General features: G+C 49.1%; 2 protein-coding genes, 1 pseudogene and 2 gene segments (V, D, J or C); 1 reads left to right on the plus strand and 4 right to left on the minus strand.

The window, feature by feature from the left end:
• LOC104671035 overlaps positions 1-17,092 on the minus strand; it is a 724,295-nt gene that overhangs the window by 210,522 nt on the left and 496,681 nt on the right. Inside the window, 2 exon segments of the V gene segment in view lie at positions 9,459-9,765; positions 9,883-10,014. Of these exon segments, the coding sequence occupies positions 9,459-9,765; positions 9,883-9,928 (353 nt within the window).
• Positions 1-17,092, minus strand: part of LOC104672491 (immunoglobulin lambda-1 light chain-like) — a 605,026-nt gene that overhangs the window by 194,076 nt on the left and 393,858 nt on the right. The gene's annotated exons all lie outside the window — the stretch shown is intronic.
• The window catches only part of LOC104674970 (immunoglobulin lambda-1 light chain-like), a 651,096-nt gene that overhangs the window by 188,714 nt on the left and 445,290 nt on the right, over positions 1-17,092 (minus strand). The window lies entirely within an intron of this gene.
• The window catches only part of LOC104674967, a 611,567-nt gene that overhangs the window by 183,111 nt on the left and 411,364 nt on the right, over positions 1-17,092 (minus strand).
• On the plus strand, positions 15,403-15,962 carry LOC104674971 (annotated as a pseudogene).

Genomic DNA, 17,092 nt, shown 5'->3' on the forward strand with positions numbered 1-17,092 from the left:
GGTTTCTGCAGGACATGCAGCCACCACTGGTGTGGACAATGCTGGTACTCCACCTGGCCTCTGAGGATACCTGAACAGCAGTGGCAAAATAATATTCTCCTTAAAGCAGAATTTTAAGCAGTGAAATTGGTTCGTGTCACCTGCAAAGAGATGGGCAGAGGTTCCTATTTCATGAGCTGTGACTTGGGGTCTTGGATGATGGTCAAGGATGTTCAGGGACTTGAGAGAGACACAATGAGAATGTTGATCACAAATATATCTGGGTAGAGATGTAGGAGTAGACGTCCTGTGGCGGGCAGAAAGCATAAGAACTCTTTTCCATATGTCAATATTCACCAAGTCTTCTGTGAAAACAAACTGATTTTGCTAATTAAGTGGGTAGGGTGACTTGTTCTGTGGACACCAGAAAGCCTCTCTCAACCACTCCTGTCATTGCCCAATGGGCTTCATGAAAAAGCACCCATGGTGACAGGGATTGAGGCTGTCCTTGGGCTCATCAATGTGGATTTCCACGAACTGGAGCTGGCCTGGCTGTAGCCACTGCTGAGTGACCATCTGCCAACAGCAGAGACTAACACAGAGATCCCGATGGATGTCCTTCTCTGTGGAAAACAGTCAGAGGCCTGCTTGATATTAATTTTATTTGCACTTTTCCATCATGGCAGGAATAGCTCTTTTTTCTTACTAGAACTGACAGTTACTCTACAGAGGATTGGCTTTCATTGACAGCAGTGCTTCCGCCAAACTGTTATCTCTGGATTACAGAATGATGCACCCATCATGATGGTATTCCACAGGAGGTTCTGACCAAGGAACTCATTTCACAGCAAATAAAGGGCTATGGGCATTTTCTCCAGGCATTCAAGATTCTTACTACTGTCCCAAACATTCTGAGACATGTGGCATGTATGAATAGATTAATGACAGCTTGGAGACTCCATTACTGTGCCAGGCAAGTGGCAAGTGTGTGTAGGATTGGGCAATGACTTCCAGGATGGGGCATGTGCTGTGCGTCAGTGCCCAATATGGTGCTGTTTCTCCCACAATCAGGATCCATGAGTCCAGAATCAAGGAGTAAATTGTAGTGGCTCCACTCAAAAATGTCTTTAGCAATCCATCAGCAAAAATTTGACCTTCTCTCCTCCTGATCTCAGGCTCTGTGGCTCTAGAGGTCTTAGGCACACTGGAAGAATGCTTTCCCGGAGGATACAACAATGACTGCATTGAACTGAGACCTGAGAGTTCCCCATAGCCCTCTGGACATGCCTGCATGGATATCTCCCTGGGTCTGTCTTTTCACTCAGACCCTCCATCAACAACTCGAACCCCAGGCAAAGAAACAGAGGACAGCCTGGCCTACCAGGCACAAATCCACTCCAGACTGAGTCCTCTGCAGCGCCTGCCTGGAGGGCTGGAGGGAACAGCAGCCTGGGGGTCTCAAATTTGGGTGAATTGGTGGGCCAAGTCTGCTCCTGGCTTTGTCCACAGTGTCTTCTGGGACAGGAGGAAGAGGATGAAATAGAGGAGGAGGGGTTTATGTCTCACTTCCCCATATGCTTGTGACACTGTGGGATAAATACCACTGCTGTCTGCTGATTGACAGTAATAGTCAGCCTCATCTTCTGCCTGGACTCCACTGATGGTCAAGGTGACTAGTTGTCCCTGAGCTGGAGCCAGAGAATCGCTCAGGGATCCCTGAGGGTCTCTCACTGTCCTTATATATCACCAGCACAGGGGCCTGGCCTGGCTTCTGCTGGTACCAATAAGCATAATTGTCTGGCAATGCATCTCCAGAGCAGGTGATCCTGGCCGACTGTCCTGGGGACACCGAAACCAAGGGTGGCTGTGTCAGCTCATAGGAGGCCTCAGAGCCTGCAAGGAAGAACAAGAGAGGGGGCTTGAAGACAAAGGACCCATTCCCAGGAGTCCCACCCAGAAGCTGTGTCTGGGCTTTGCTCAGGATTCAGGGTAGGCTCAACTTGGGATCTGTGTGGACTGAGTCTGAGGCAGGGCCAGGAGTCAGCACCTGTGCAGAGAGTGAGGAGGGGAAGCAGGAGAGGGATCCAGGCCATGGCGAGACACCCAGAGTTCTGCCTTCTGGGCCCACAGCACAGCTGGGCTCGCCAGACCTCTCTTATTCCGTCACGCTTTTGGGGACAGTCAGTGTTTGGTGTTTATGCAAATTTACATCCACTGCAACTCCTGGAGAGATGTCACTCCAACCAGCTGTGGGGGCAGCACAGGCAACAGGAGGAAGAAGAAGCATAGTGTCTACTTAGAAAATCAGCTGCAGCCTTCAAGTCCCGTGATCACAGTCATCTTCCTGGGAATTGACCTCTTGACCACCCTCCCAATCATTCCTGACCAGGGTTCAGTCCTTGGCCAGGCTCAGCAGAGCTGTGGACCTTCCAGGAGGTTGGCCTGGAGTTGGGCCCACCTCCTACCTCAGCAGGGCTGAGCTGGGCTCTGCTGAGAGATCATGATGACACCTGACTTAGCAGCAGGGACCCATCCTCTTCCTCCTGCTGGTCCCTCAGACTCAGTCCCCTCTTGTTCATTCCATCTAAATGCTGTGCTGTGTCATCAGGCACTTGCCAATCACCTCAGTAGAAATAGTTGGGTCATTTAAGCAACCACACACCCCTGTGGAGTCAACAGGGCCTCTGGTCTCATTTCAGCCATGGTGCTGCTCCTTCTACATCACCCCTCATTGCCACAAGAGATTAGCAATTGGCACCCTCAGCTCGTCTGTTATTTATGTATGTTTTTCTCATCAATGTTTTATGTAAACTCTGCAAAAAGCAGGAGAAAACCACACTGGACTGACAATCTAACTTTAGGCCCCATGGTCTCTGCAGGGGTTCCAGGGTCATGGTCTCTGCATAGCACATGAGCTCCAGAAGGTGGGTGGTCCCTGGTTACTCCAGCCAGGTCCCTGGTCAGTGTCTTGTCACTGAGCATGGACAGCCCCATGGTCAGAGCTGTGGCCTGAGGCAGGGGAGAAGCCCTGTCCCTCAGAACAGTGTCACCTCAAGGAGGCTGGGGATGCCCCATGCCAGGACCAGGGCCCCAAATGCCTCACCCCATCCACCTGAGACTCCCCTGAGCACAGGAGCTGCCGCCTGAGTCAGAGTCTGCCTGGATCAGGAAGGAGAGGCAGAGGGAGGGTAGGGAGGGTGTACTGGAAGTGCCCAGGACAGAGAGCTCAGCTCCCCAGGACACTGCCGGAGAGGGAGGGACGAGGCCCTGAGAGTGGCAAGAGGCCCAGGCCACCATCCTGGGTGAAGGACTCGGGCTCTGGGAGCCCTCACCTCACACTGTGCACCCTCCTAGACCAATTCAACCTCCGGATGTCTCCGAGGGAATCTGCTTCCTGAGGAAGCTGCCCAAGCTGCCACATGGGCAGCCTCCTCTAGCTGCAATTCCCAGGTGAGGCGTTCACTGTGCCAGGCTTCTGTTAGTGTCCTTGGGTGACACTGTAAGACTCTGACCCTCGGAACATGGTCACTGCAGCCCGAGGGGATAGGATGAACTGTCTTCACTTTCAGTCTGAAGACCGATTCTTGGACACCTGTTGAACCCCAGGCTGACTTTCCTCTTTGCCCCAGCTGGGCAGCCCCAGCCTGTCTCCTGACTGCTCCTGGCTGCAGCTCTGCTGCCCCCAGCTGGTGGAGGAGACTCGGCCCAGGAGATTCCTTCTTTCAGGTGACCCCACAGCACCTGTCGCCTCAGAAGTTGAGGACCAGAGAGTCCAGCCCCATTCTGTGCCGGTGTGACCCAATCTGCCCTGCCCAGCCCAGCACAGAGAGGTCACACATGAAGTGCAGGGAGGTGGGGCAGGTGCAATTGCTATAAAAGTGACTCATGGTTGAAATGCCCTCCTCTAGTGGTTTTGTTCCGTCAGGACTAATTAGAGTGAGTTAATCGAAGCTCTTCTGCAAAGGTTTCAATATTTAGAGAGATGCATGTGCCATCCTACGGGAACCCAGGCTTTCTATGCACTTAGGATGCAAAGTGGTGCACCTCCCACCTAATGAGAGTAGCTATGAGTCAGTGCAATCACTGCATGTTTCTTGCACCGCAGTTTTGTTGTGAGCTAACATCACTGTCGTCAACACCATCAATTTCATGTTTATGTTTATTTCATTGCACACTTCTCAGAGTTTTTGCTGGGAGAATTTCTACACTAACCTAGTCTGTTTTCCTGATGAAACTGGGACTCTCCTGCTTATTCTCAGCTGGGGGCTGCTGTTCCCACCATACAGAAAACAAGATCTTTTGAGCTCGTTTCTTGGAATCCCTGCAGAGGAAAGACAAGAAGTTCCATGTCTGAAACCCACTGAAGCCCATTGAATGACATCCCCTCATCAGGCTTTAATTAATATGACATTCGTTGCTTTTCTTTCTTTTAATTTTGAATGAAGAAAAGGGCTTCTTCAGTTCAGTATAAGCCTCCTCACTTTGCAGCAGGTAACACTGTGGCCAAAAGAGACTAAGTGGCTCAGAAGAACAGAAAACAGTGGGGGCAAGTCCAGGAGCTGACCCAGGTGTCCGGATTTCTGAACCTGGGCGCTTCGGGGCAGAGCTTAACTAGGGTGGGGAGGGAGGGGGCATCAGGGCCAGGCAGGCTTCAGGGGTGTGTCTGGTGAACATACTGATGTCTCCTGTCGTAGGAGGAGCCCACCTCAGCCTGCAGAAGGTGGGGGCTGTACCCCAGGGTAGAGCTGGAGAATCTGTGGGAATTGGGGGCTGCTTTGGATGCAGGGCCTGGCCTGGCTCCTGCTGGTTCTCTCTGCATTTTTGCCTGCTCCACTGTCTCCTGAGCAGGTGGGGACAGGTGTCTCATGGCCATCTCTACTGGGGGTAGCTGAGTCTTTAGGAAACCACAGAGGCTGCAGGTTGAGGAGACTTCAGGGCTTATTCTCAGGGTCCCATCTCCTGAAGTGTCACCTGGGCTGAGCTCAGGATCAGGACTAGGCTTAGGGTCCTGTGGGGGCTTTCCCTGGGGCAGCATCTGTGCAGAGTGAGGAGAGGTGGCAGGTGAATGTTCTAGGCATGGGGAGACATCCTAGAGCTTTGTCTCTGGAGCCCACAGCTGAGCATGGTTTCCTCAGGTCTTCTCCATACTCTCAAAAGTCCCCATGAAAATGCTCCGTCCGTCGCGCTGGACTGGAGAGAACTCAGCAGGCTTCAGTGTGGGCCTTATGGGGCTGGTTCACGTGGAATTCTTCTTCTTCTCGTGTCTCATAGGGGAGTGATTGTCACTGTTTATTTGAACAATCTTAAAAGAATGCCGGCACGCCATACCCATGGTTGTCTGTGAAGCTCACAGGGTGGGAAGGTGTCTGTGTTGCCAGAGCCCTGGCCGTTGTTTTGTCTCAGTCCCCCTTCTGCTGCTCTGTCAGGACCAGACAGATGTGTACTTGTGGTCCATCCTGGACAAGGTTCTATATAAGCATAACAATATTTGATGACACTGACTCAGCAGTGACTATGGCCTGTGCCTTGCCTGTTTGTGGGCCTTGCCCACATGAGCTCATTTAACCCAGAAGCACGTCTGAGGGAGAAGGTAAGTGAGAAAAATAGAAAAGTTTTGAGTCTGGGACATTTGACACTGCCAGCACTCCCTGGCAACTCCAATATGCACGTGTACACACATGCACACACACTCACACACAGCATATGCATTTACACACAGGCACACACGCGAGCTCACAGGCATATGCATTCACACACATGCACACACACTCACACAGGCATTTGCATTACACACACGTACACACACACACAGGCATTTGCGTTTACACACATGCACACACACAGGCATATGCATTTACTCACATGCACACATGGCACTGCTTTGTGTACAGGAGAAAGGGAGCACATCTTCCAGCCTGCAGTCCTGTTCTCTGGGCCTGCAATTGCAGACACCTGAACCATTCTGAGAGCCATCACCAGAATGTGTCCCAGCAGAACTACTTTGTCTTGTCCAGACTCTGTGATGGACATTACTCTCCTGCTTGCCTTCCTACAGCTGGCCTTGCTTGTGATGTCCTGGTGCTGGGTGAGATGCTCAGTTTTGCAGAAAGAGTCAGGACAATCTGCTCAAGACTGACAATCAGTTTTTGACCTGTAGCCATTACAGTGGGCTACATGGAGGCCTGACTGGGCAGGCACAGATGGATGGACATTAGAGCTGGGCTGGTGCCACTGAAAGGAAGGGACCCTGGGGACAGAGAGCAGGGGAACCTCCTACTGTTTCCTCCAGGTCAGTCAATTGAGCACAAGAGGGAGTCAAATAGGCTCATAGAATGCAAAGGCCACAGCTGCGCTAACCTGGGCTCAAGATAACCAGGAACTATGGTTGGAGGGGAGAAGCAGATAAGCTCTCTGCTTATCTGAGGCCCTGGTCATAGAGGGATGGCCAAGGACTCTAGGGCCAGAAGATAATAAACACCCTTCAAATGAGCTCAGCTCTCTTCCTTCCCCACTGACTCTCCACTGCCTCGTCCATGCCATTGATTCTGCAGACTCCTGCCTTAGCTCTCTAGTAGATTTCACCTTGGAACAGTTTCTGAGACATTGTGAGAGTTGGCAGGAGAATGTCCCAGGATACTCGCCTCCACTTCCAGGCCTTCATTTTAAATCATTAAAGTCTCTCTTTCCCTAACCCTCTGAAACCCTCTGCACTGCCTTCCCTCCATCCCCATTCCAGGCCCAATTTTCATGAGTGATGTCAGGAATAATTGCTGCCAACTCAGGAGCAGCTGGGGTGTCAGGCTGTATGTTACGCACTTTACAAACGTGATTAAGTGACATCCCTGCAGCCTCAATAGTGAAGAATTACTATGAATTCTTGTCTAACTTTTTTTCTCAGAGGTTTTTTACCTCTCATAAGGATAGTTTTCTGAGAGATTAAATGCCTTGCTTACACCCACACAGCTGGAGGTAACACAAGTGTGCTTCAAGGATAAACTTGGCTGCCCCTCAAAGCCAAGCTCCTGAGGGCTGTATTATTCAGATGACCCCTTGCAGTAAGGATATGCCACTATCTGTGACACATAAACCGTGGGGTGGGGGATTGCACAGAAACAGAAGCCTTATGTGTGGGGGATTCTCAGGGTGATTCATCCTGAGGGTTTAAAGGATAACAGCTTTAGGGGGTTTCACCTCCTCTCTCCTTTTGTCATCTGGGTGTTCAGAAATGTCAACTTTCCCACTTTGTTTGCTGAGATTGGAAGAGAAGAGCGAGTCAGCATCAGAGACATCTGTGAGTTACATTTGGGAAGATCACATCTGTCCACTCTTGAAATAATTTAAATAATCTAAATATCCACAAGTTGAATTTAATAATCATTAGCCATGGAATATTTTTGCCAGAGTTTGGGAAAAAAAAGCTGATACAGGAAATAGAACAAAATATAATACAAGTTAAATTGTTTTAAGAATAGAGTATGTCCCTATTAAGAAAGATAAATTGCAGACAGAAATGGTATAGTCAAAAGAAAATTCATCACATATGCATATTAAACTACTATTTCCAGTGTTACCATTAAGCATCCACATCTTGATGTGCAAATAAAGAGTTTCCTAATGGTTATACAAAAGTGCATTATTTTTTCTATTTGATATTGAGATTCCCTTGTGAGGTGAGGGTGGTCTTGAGTGCAGGAAAAAAGAATGTTCCATGGGAAGCTTTCTTATTCCTAAAAAATAATTTTATAGGAAAAGGTAATTTGCAGCATAAACATATTTCCACCAAAAAGTCCTGTTCTTCTGGTAACTTGGCTTGGGATCTTTATACTTTTAACATCTCAAGCTCTCTTCCTTATCCCATTGTTAAATTCTGTTCTAGAATTTTCATGGAGTATAACAATATTCAATACATTCAAAACTATTTATTTACTTATTTGTTATTCTCAGAACTTGCATGTTCTCTTCTGTTTTTGGCTTCAGTCAAATGCTGATATTAGGACCCTTCTCTCTGAGCCTGCCCTGGATATTCCAGCTTTGGTACAAGCTTTCTTGCCCACCTGCCCATCCCTCTCCCTCAGACATTTGCCTTAGGGAGAGTCTATTCCTGATATATTAAAGCTCTCCCAAAACTCAGAGCAAGCAATGCAGATAAAAGTTATGTGACTGTGACACAGGGCTGTCTTGATCAAACCCATGAGTCCATCAAATAGAGGATATGAGCATGTTCTTATCCAGTGGAAGACCTCAGCCTAATATAGGAGGTGAAATACAATGACCCTCACAGACACATCTCCACCTAGATTACGTGCTGGTGGAATTTTCAACCCTCAGACAAATCTACAAACCAGTGACTGTTCAGCCACATCCTGTGACCGTCACTGGCCTGACACTTGATTTTGTATGGTCCAGAGAGACAGTGACTTTTATCATTTTAAATAATTATGTTGTAAATGATGCTATAAGTATCTAAGAATCAACTTTGGGATTGAAAGTTGATTCTTGGACCGCAAAGACTAAAATAATTCTTTTTTAAATTTATTTGTATGCTTTTTAATTTAATAGAGATGAGGATTCACTGTGTGGCCCAGACTAATCTCAAATTCCTGAGATCAAGCAATTGACCCGTCTAACTCTTCCAAAGTGCTTGAGATTACAGGCGTGAGCCACCGTGCCTGGCCTCAAAGACTAAAATTCTTCTTATCTGGATATTCAAGAAAAAGTTTATGAAATCCTAAAAAAGGAAAAACTACTGAACTCCTTCTGAAAAGGCCCAAACTTAAGCAGAACAGGAGACTCAAAAATAAAACTGTAACAAGGTAACATTTTTGTCTGGTAGGTTGGCAAAAATGAACACTTTCAACAATGTACTCTGAACAAGTACTTCTGCCTGGCATTGAAAATTGGAAGAACCCCTCTGGAGGGGAATCTGACAACAGAGGGTGAAAATTACAAACACACATCTTTCATACCCAGCCATTTCACTTTCAGAAATGAATCCTATGGTCATATTCACACAGGAACTCAAAGGAGGCTGCATAGGGATGTTCGCTGCACTGTTATTTCTAAGATCAAAGTTGTGGCGATAACCATTAGAATATAGTTGGCTAAAATTCTACAAACAGTGTGGGAGATGGTGATGCATTTATGGTGAAGACATCCCTGAAAAAAAGCAGTGTCTCCAGCAATTAGGCAGCTCCTTGTCACTGTCCCTGCATTTGAAGAGCTAGGAAGAGTTGCACATTCAGGGACCACAGCACACAAGCATCAGGAAGCTGTCCCTGTCCTGGATGAGAAACCACAGGGCAGGTTTCCTTTTGGACTTCATGGTGGGAAAGGAGAGGAGCTGAGAGGGGAGAATTCTCAAGGCCCCACTGCAGGAAGCCCCTTGCACAGGGTGAGGAAGCATCTTCAGAGCAAGGAGGGAGCCTGAGAGCCCAGGGCAGGTTTTGGTCTCACTTCCCCATGAACTTGGACCACTGTGGAAAGTGTAGCTACCTGCATATGAGCAGCAGTAATAATCAGCCTCGTCCTCAGCCTGGAGCCCAGAGATGGTCAGGGAGGCCGTGTTGCCAGACTTGGAGCCAGAGAAGCGATCAGAGACCCCTGAGGGCCGATTACTGACATCATAAATCATGAGTTTAGGGGCTGTGCCTGGGTGCTGTTGGTACCAGGAGACATAGTTATAACCACCAACGTCACTGCTGGTTCCAGTGCAGGAGATGGTGACCGACTGTCCAGGAGACCCGGACACTGAGGGAGGCTGAGTCAGGGCAGACTGAGCCCAGGATCCTGGAAAGAGGGAGAAACACACTCCAGTGAGTCAGTGCTGGGCCCAGGTGAACCTGAGGAGCAAGAGACCAAGGATCAGCCCAGAGGCCCCTGAAGCCCCTTCCCTGGAGGCATCACCTGTGCCCTGAGTGAGGAGGGTGAGGAGGAGCAGAGCCCAGGCCATGGTGGAGATGTCCCGAGAGTGGTGCCTGCTGAGACCCCAGCACTGGGCCTGCCCCTAGCCCTGTGTTATCTCCTCTGCCTCAGAGGAGGGCGGGGCCTCCATGCAAATCTGCACCCTGAGCTCCTCTCCTCACCCCACCCTCACCTGGGCCTGGGCTCAGAGACTTCTGCTTCCCTGGACACTGGGGCTCAGCTGAGGAGATGAAAATCCTTGTTTGTCTATTCTGGTGGCAGGATCTTAATTATTTCATACGTGATTTGCTCAGGAGAGAAAGATCTGCTGAAATCCCTTTCCTGAGTGAACTCCTGACCCTTAGTGTCTCTGCTGTGTGGTGCCTGTGTCTCTGTGACCCTCCAGGCCTAGGCACACCATGCAGTGCCCTCTGCTTAGCACCCACCTCCAGGCTGTCTCTATTGTCAGGAAATGGGACTGCCCATCCTGTGGACCCCTCTGCCAGGGGGCGTTGGTCTCTGGTCTCCCCAGCTGCAGCTTCGTCCCATCCCCACCCACAAGCTTTGTGCTGAAGCATCTGTCACATTGAATCCCTGGAGCACATCAGCCACCCCAGGCAGTGCACCCGCATCCACACGGGCACATGTGGGAGGGACCCTGTGGAGGGAACAGGAGCACCAACCAGGGCCGCAGTCCTAAGCCTGAGTCCTCTGCCCCCAATCCTACCCTTCCCACTCATGAGCAGGTGACTTGTCCTTCCCAGCCTCTAGTTCTTAGCCTGAGAAATGGGGACCACAGAGTCCACTCTGCACACAGGTGATCTATGGGGATATGAGCGAGCAGGAAGAAGGGAAAGTTGTTAACAGGCATTTCTGTGTGCACCAGAGTGATATTTATTGTGAATGTTTGATATTTTGAAAGATTTGTTTCCATTTTAGTGTGATTTATGTGTCAGGTCACAGAGATGCGTCTTTCCTCTTTCTTGGTTTCCCCCATCGGAGCACATCCTCAGTGCAGCCTAAAGCTGACCTCTCTCAACCCGGCAACACTGAAGACACACAGAGACACTCCATAAATACATAATTTTTTTCCTCAAAATAATTTTAATATCTTTCCTCTTTCCCCATTGCCTATGACACAATTCTTCTAATGTTTCATATTAAAATAAATATTAATGGATTCAAGTTCCTTTTAAATATTATAACATACACTATCCTGTCCTCCCATCAGATTCATCTCTGAAACCACGACAAGTGCATGGAACAGCTATTTGAGCACAAGGAAAGGAAATGGTACTCAGCAGTTTGGGATGGCCCCAGCAGATGAAATACAACAGTCAGTGTGAGACTCCTGCATTTCCTCAGTGCCCCCGGGCTGGGATCCAGGCAGCCCGAAACTTGAAGGGGCACAAGCCCAAAAACAAAAAGAGGTCCAGAGAGCCCTCTCATTCAGGATTAAAGATAGGAAAAGAAGCTTATTTGGCTCCAAGTGAAGGCTTAGTCCCCTCCACAAGCAGGTAGTTCACCCCTGGGTTCTCATCTCTTATACCAGCGCCTCTGCCTGGGTTCACACTGATGTCCTATGGATGGAGACGGGGCTTCCTGCACCAGGTCTCTCCACAGCCCCTATAACCTGAAGGGGTGCAGACCAGCACTGCTCATTCACAATATGATGTGAGCCTCATGGGAATCCGAATGTCTAGTCATTGCGCTGGAAATACAAGGAGAAGAAGAAATTGGTTAAATCATATGCTTTGTTTACCTAGCATATCAAAAATAGTATCACTTTCATATGTAATCTAAATACAATTATTTAGGAGACATTTTCTATACCTTGCATGGCTACTGTTATTATGTTTTGAAGCATCTGTGGAGATCGTGTGGCTGATGGCGATGTGAATGGGTTTCCTGTTGACAAGCGTGGGCTGTGGTGGCTTTTTAAGTGTCAACTTGGATAGGCTGAAGGAGGGGTGGAAAGAATGATTTTTTTGCACAGGGTGTGGGGGGTGGAGGCGGGCAGTGTCCATCCTGCTGCTCACCCTGTGGGTGCATCTGTGGTCCCTGCATGGGGTGAGGCTGCTCCTCCTGCCCCGGGTTTCCCTGAAGGGAGATCTGACTCCAACTCTGCCTCAGAACCCAGAGCACCTGGCAACTCAGGCTCCCTTTCATTCCGTACAAATGCAAGAAACACTCAGATCTCACTGGGCATGTGGATACTCACAATGCTAATTTAGGAATAAACGCGTGCTTTCCAGTGTACTGTGGCCTCCTGAGGTCCCGCATGGCCCATGTTGGGGATGGCTGGTGATCTTAATTTGGGTTCCCTGGAAGCAGACGCTGAGATGGGGAATTGCATGCACAGAAGATGTGAAAGGAGGTGAGGGAGGCAACACTGGGCAGGAGACCCCGACCCACAGTAAGGTCTCATTATTTCCTACGGGGAGCTGTGGAGCTGGGAGGATTTTCAGGTCTTCCTATGTTGAGGCAGAATCTTGAGATATAGGCCTCAGGTAGTCATGAAACCTAACCCCACTGAGGAAGAGCATAAACCTGGAGGAGGCAGTTTTCTGCACTGAGCCACACTTTCCAGTGAAGGCACAGCTCTCAGCTGCCACAAGCTCCCAACAGTGCTGGGTGGCTGAGCTCAGAAGAAAGAATCTGGGCAGATCCCACAGTGTCCACTCCCCTGGTTTTTCTGTAGAGAATAACATGACTGGAGCTGTGCAGTTCTGGGGACTGATCCGGGATGTTCTGGCCAAGGACTGGCTTGTCATGACCTGTGGAAATCCAGAGACCAGCTGAGGGATGTCTACCTCAGTCTGTTGATTCAATTAGGCCCCATTTCCCTGAGTCACAACTGAGTCCCCAAACCCCAGTACATCCCGGTCAGCTAAGTCCTAAATCCACTGTTGACGCCCCCTCTTCAGAGTCTGCCTGGAGGGCTGGAGGGACTCAGATCTGAGGGTCTCAGATCCATGTGTACTGGGCCAGCCCTGCTCATGAATTTGTCCACAGTCTTCCTGGCTGGAGGAAATGTCCCATCCTGGTCATTTCATCTAAATGATGGATTGTGTCATTAGGACACCTGTTAACTATTTCAGTGAGAATAGTTGAGTCATGTAAGGAACCCCTCACCCATGTGGAGTCATCAGGACATCTGGTCTCATTTCACCCATGGTGTTGATATTTCTAGGCCATCCCCTTCCCCACAGTGGACCAGCCATTGCCATCCTCAGCTCTGCCATTGTTTATTTATTTTTCCCATCAAATCTTTATGTAAATTGGTAAAAAGCACCAGGGTTCTCCATCCAATGTGGTTTTCTGGTGCTTTTTCAAGTTTACATGAAATATTGATGGGAAATCCAACTTTAAGCCCCATGGTCTCTGTGAGAATCCCAGAGACACAGTCTCTGCACAGGGTGTGGGCTCCATAGGGTGGTGGTCCCTGGTCCCTGGTCCCTGCAATGAGGTGTATCATGTCACTGAGCCAAAGACCAACTGGTGGCCAGAGCTGTGGCCTGAGGCAGGTGAGAATCCCCTTCCCTGTGGAGACCGTCTCCTCAAGGAGGCTGGGGATGTCCCATCCAGGAATCAGGGCCCTGAATGCACCACCCCAGCCCCATGAGACTCCACTGAGCACAGGAGCTGCCCCCTGAGCCAGATTATGCCTGGAGCTGGAAGGAAAGGCAGAGGGAGAAGGGCTGGGGGAGTCTCTTGAAGTGCCCAGGACTCAGGACTCAGCTCCTCAAAATGTTGCTGAACAGAGAGGGACAAGACCCTGAGAGTGGCAGGAGGCTCAGGCAGCCATCCTGGGTGAAGGACTCTGGCCCTGGGATCTCCATCTCCTCACACTGTGTCCCATTCCTAGAGCACCCCAACCTCGGGGGAATCCCAGCTCTGTAGGAGCTGCCTAGGCTGACACCGGGCCCAGGTGCCTTGGCTGCATTTCCCAGGTAAGGCCCTCATGTTCCCGTCTCCTGTCAGTGTCCTGGGTGAACACTGCATAAATCTAGCACTCAGGACGGGGTTACCGCAGCTCAAGGGGATAGGATGGACTTTACTGGGCTTCCATACTGAGGACTGATTCTTGGACACCTCTTGAGCCTTCAGGGTTGGCCTCCTTCTTAGGCTTCTCCTGGGCAGCCCCAGACTCTCTTCTGACTGCAACTCTGCTGCCCCCTGCTGGTCCAGAAAAGGGAACCCATAAGCTTCCCTCCTCCAGGTGACCCCAGAACACCTGACACCTGGGAGGCTGAAAACTATGGAGTCCTGCCTCAGTCTGTGCCATATGTGAACGCTTCTGGCTCAGCACAGAGAGGTGACATATATGGTTGCAGGGAGGTGCAGGTGCAATTCTAGTAACTGAGTCTCAGGTTGAAATACTCTTCTCTGTTCCATGGTTTTTGATCACAGAATGGGGAGTGTAGAATAAACTGTAGCTCTTCTGTGAAAAACCTAAGTCCAGTGAAATGCAGTTCTCCCCACATGTACTCCTCCTTCCTGTGTATACTGAACACAAGATTGCTTTTCACACCCCAATAAGAACAACTGCACTGCAACTGGGAGCATCTGATGTTTCTGTCACTAAACCTCAGTTGTGTGCCTGAACCATCATCACCGTCATTGTCATGGTATTTTTTCTATTAATCGTAAGATCAGGAAGATTAAGGTAGAAAATTATGACCGTAAGTAGGTGGAACCTTTCTGTGTTCAATCCACACATGAGAAACTCTATAGCATTCCCTACAACTGTAGTTTTATCAGCATGGTTTCATTTTTCCTTATAAACTTAAATATTTATCAAAAAGTTAACATTTCAGAGATTAAAATTGATATGTTTCTTCATAAGATTTTGATCATTTTTTACGTATTTGATGTGAAACTCTGCTTCTTATTGCTAGAAGGCCTTTCCTTCTCTATAGGAATAATCAAAATTTGTTTTAATCAAGTTTAGACCCCTGTTGGATCACAGGCCCCCACTGGATTCCTAGGCCCCAGGTGCACCTCAGGCACAGGTGTACAAGCAGGCCCTGGGTGGACTTACTTGTGTACAGGTAAGGAGCTGACCTGGGAGGAGGGTGAGCAGCCAGCAGCCCAGTGGGTTCTGAGTAGGTCTTATGGAAGGAAGGAGGCAAGGATATGGAACCTTAAAGAAGTGACTTCACTTCCTTGGTGACAGACCCTCAAAGAACTTAGAACTCTGGTAACCAGGCACCCACATCCTAGGGACAGCCCCGCAGCCAGCTCCCTTGGAGGGAGATGATCAGGAGAGCAAGATGTTCTCGTGCTGCCTCCCCACATCCTGAGGCTCCTGCTTCAGGAGGGCCCGGAGTGAGAGCCTTTTCTCACGATGCTCATGCAGGCTCATTCCTCATCCCAGGCACCTGTGGCTGAAGGCGCCCCCAGGTATGACAGGGAAGGCTCTATGAGGCCAGACCTCACCAATGATCCCATTGGGACCACATCTATGCATTGCCCTTGGTCAGCTGGAGCCTCTGGAGTTCCACCAGGCACAGGCACATGATGAGGTGGCCAGTAGTTTCTTCAGGGACAGAAATGGAGCTAGAGGCAGCTCCAGAACCCTCCTGCCCTTGCCCTGGTCCTGTGGAGGACGAGCCCACTAAGGAGCTGCCTGACTTCATGGCACCTGCTCTAGCCACTGGCCTCAGCCCTGGAGCTGAAAGCATAACTTGAGCAAGAGGTGGAAGAGAGGGGGTGGCACAGCCCCAGCCAGCAGCTGCTACTCTGCTCTCAGTGCTGGGCACTGTGGGAGGCATGGAGGCAGACACCCGGGTGTGTGGCCTGGGCTCCTCTGCCTCACTGGAGAGAGGCTTCTCTCATTTGGCAGAGCTGCAGCCCTGGAGCTTAGGGGCCTGCTGCTGCTGCTGCTCCTGGAGTTGTTTGCCTGCCTGCAAGAGGCACTGGAGAGCAGGAAAAGAAGCCTGGGAGGAGGGGTTCCAGCAGCTCCTCCTGTTCCCAGAGGCGGATTCTTCCTCCAGGCTCAGAGGTCTGTGCTGAACTGGGATTCTCGGCTGTTTGCCCCTGAGGTAGTGCCCAGGACAGGCTCTTCTTGGCAGGTGTGCAGGGGTGAGGAGGCTGGGGGCATCTCCAAAGGGTATAGAAACCAAAGCTTTGAAACTCAGGACTTGCACCCCAAAAACACCATACCACGCCACCACCTGCCCTAGAATGTATTCAGTGTTAGAATTACAAGTTTCTACAATGACATTTAAATGAAGTTTGACTTACGTTTCTTACCTTTGCTTTCTACTAACTTTTGTGTCATTCATTTCCTGGTATTTTCTTCGATACCGTAACACTAGACTACGCACAACACTGTCTGACTTCTCCATTTGGATATCAGTTAGGAATGTTAAAATTAGTAAGTCCACATGGAGCCGCTGACACTCCTCAAACTTGCTCTTCCCCATTCTGTTTAAAGGCAACTCCCATTTAATAGTTTCTCAGCTCAATATTCTTGGTGTCCCCTTTTAATTCTCTCTGTCATTGCAGCTCTGTCATTGTCTTCCTATACCTGTCTGGTTCTCATTCTTTCTCTTTTTTTCTCTCTCTCTATAACACACACACACACACACACACACACATGCACACACACACACAGACACACACACATACACACACACTTTCAGAACTGAAATGTATGAAAATCCTGCCAGCTTTACCTTTAAAGTGAAGTCATTCCAGATGGTATCTGCAAATTCACCTTCCCACCCTCACCACTTGCTCACTATAGTACTTCCCTCACAAGGCTAAAGCTCTACTGCAGAGATACCTTGAGGAAATAATGAGAACTATTACACATTCTTTTTTCAGAGGCCCTCAAAATGCAGGATAGCAATGCTCTAAAAGAATTTAAGCTTCTATCATTGCCCTATGTTTCAATCCAGTCTCCACACAGCAAGCATAGTATGCAATTCGAGTTCCAGGTCATATCACAACACTCCTGTTTTAAAGTCCCTGATCAATTACTTCTTTTCTTCCTCATTAGAATTTAAACTTAACGAAGTTGGGCAATTTTGTATATTTTACCACTGACCTATCTTCAGAGCTGGAGGTCACTTGGTGCAAGATAAATGATCAGTAAATATTTTCAAACAGCAGAATCAATGATAAACAGTTTTATTATAGAGTACACATTAAGACTTCAAAATCAAGAAAATAGATTCGTCAAGAGACTTCTGTTTTGATTTTG

The sequence above is a fragment of the Rhinopithecus roxellana genome, chromosome 13 (assembly GCF_007565055.1).
Source record: "Rhinopithecus roxellana isolate Shanxi Qingling chromosome 13, ASM756505v1, whole genome shotgun sequence".
Taxonomy (NCBI): Eukaryota; Metazoa; Chordata; class Mammalia; order Primates; family Cercopithecidae; genus Rhinopithecus; species Rhinopithecus roxellana.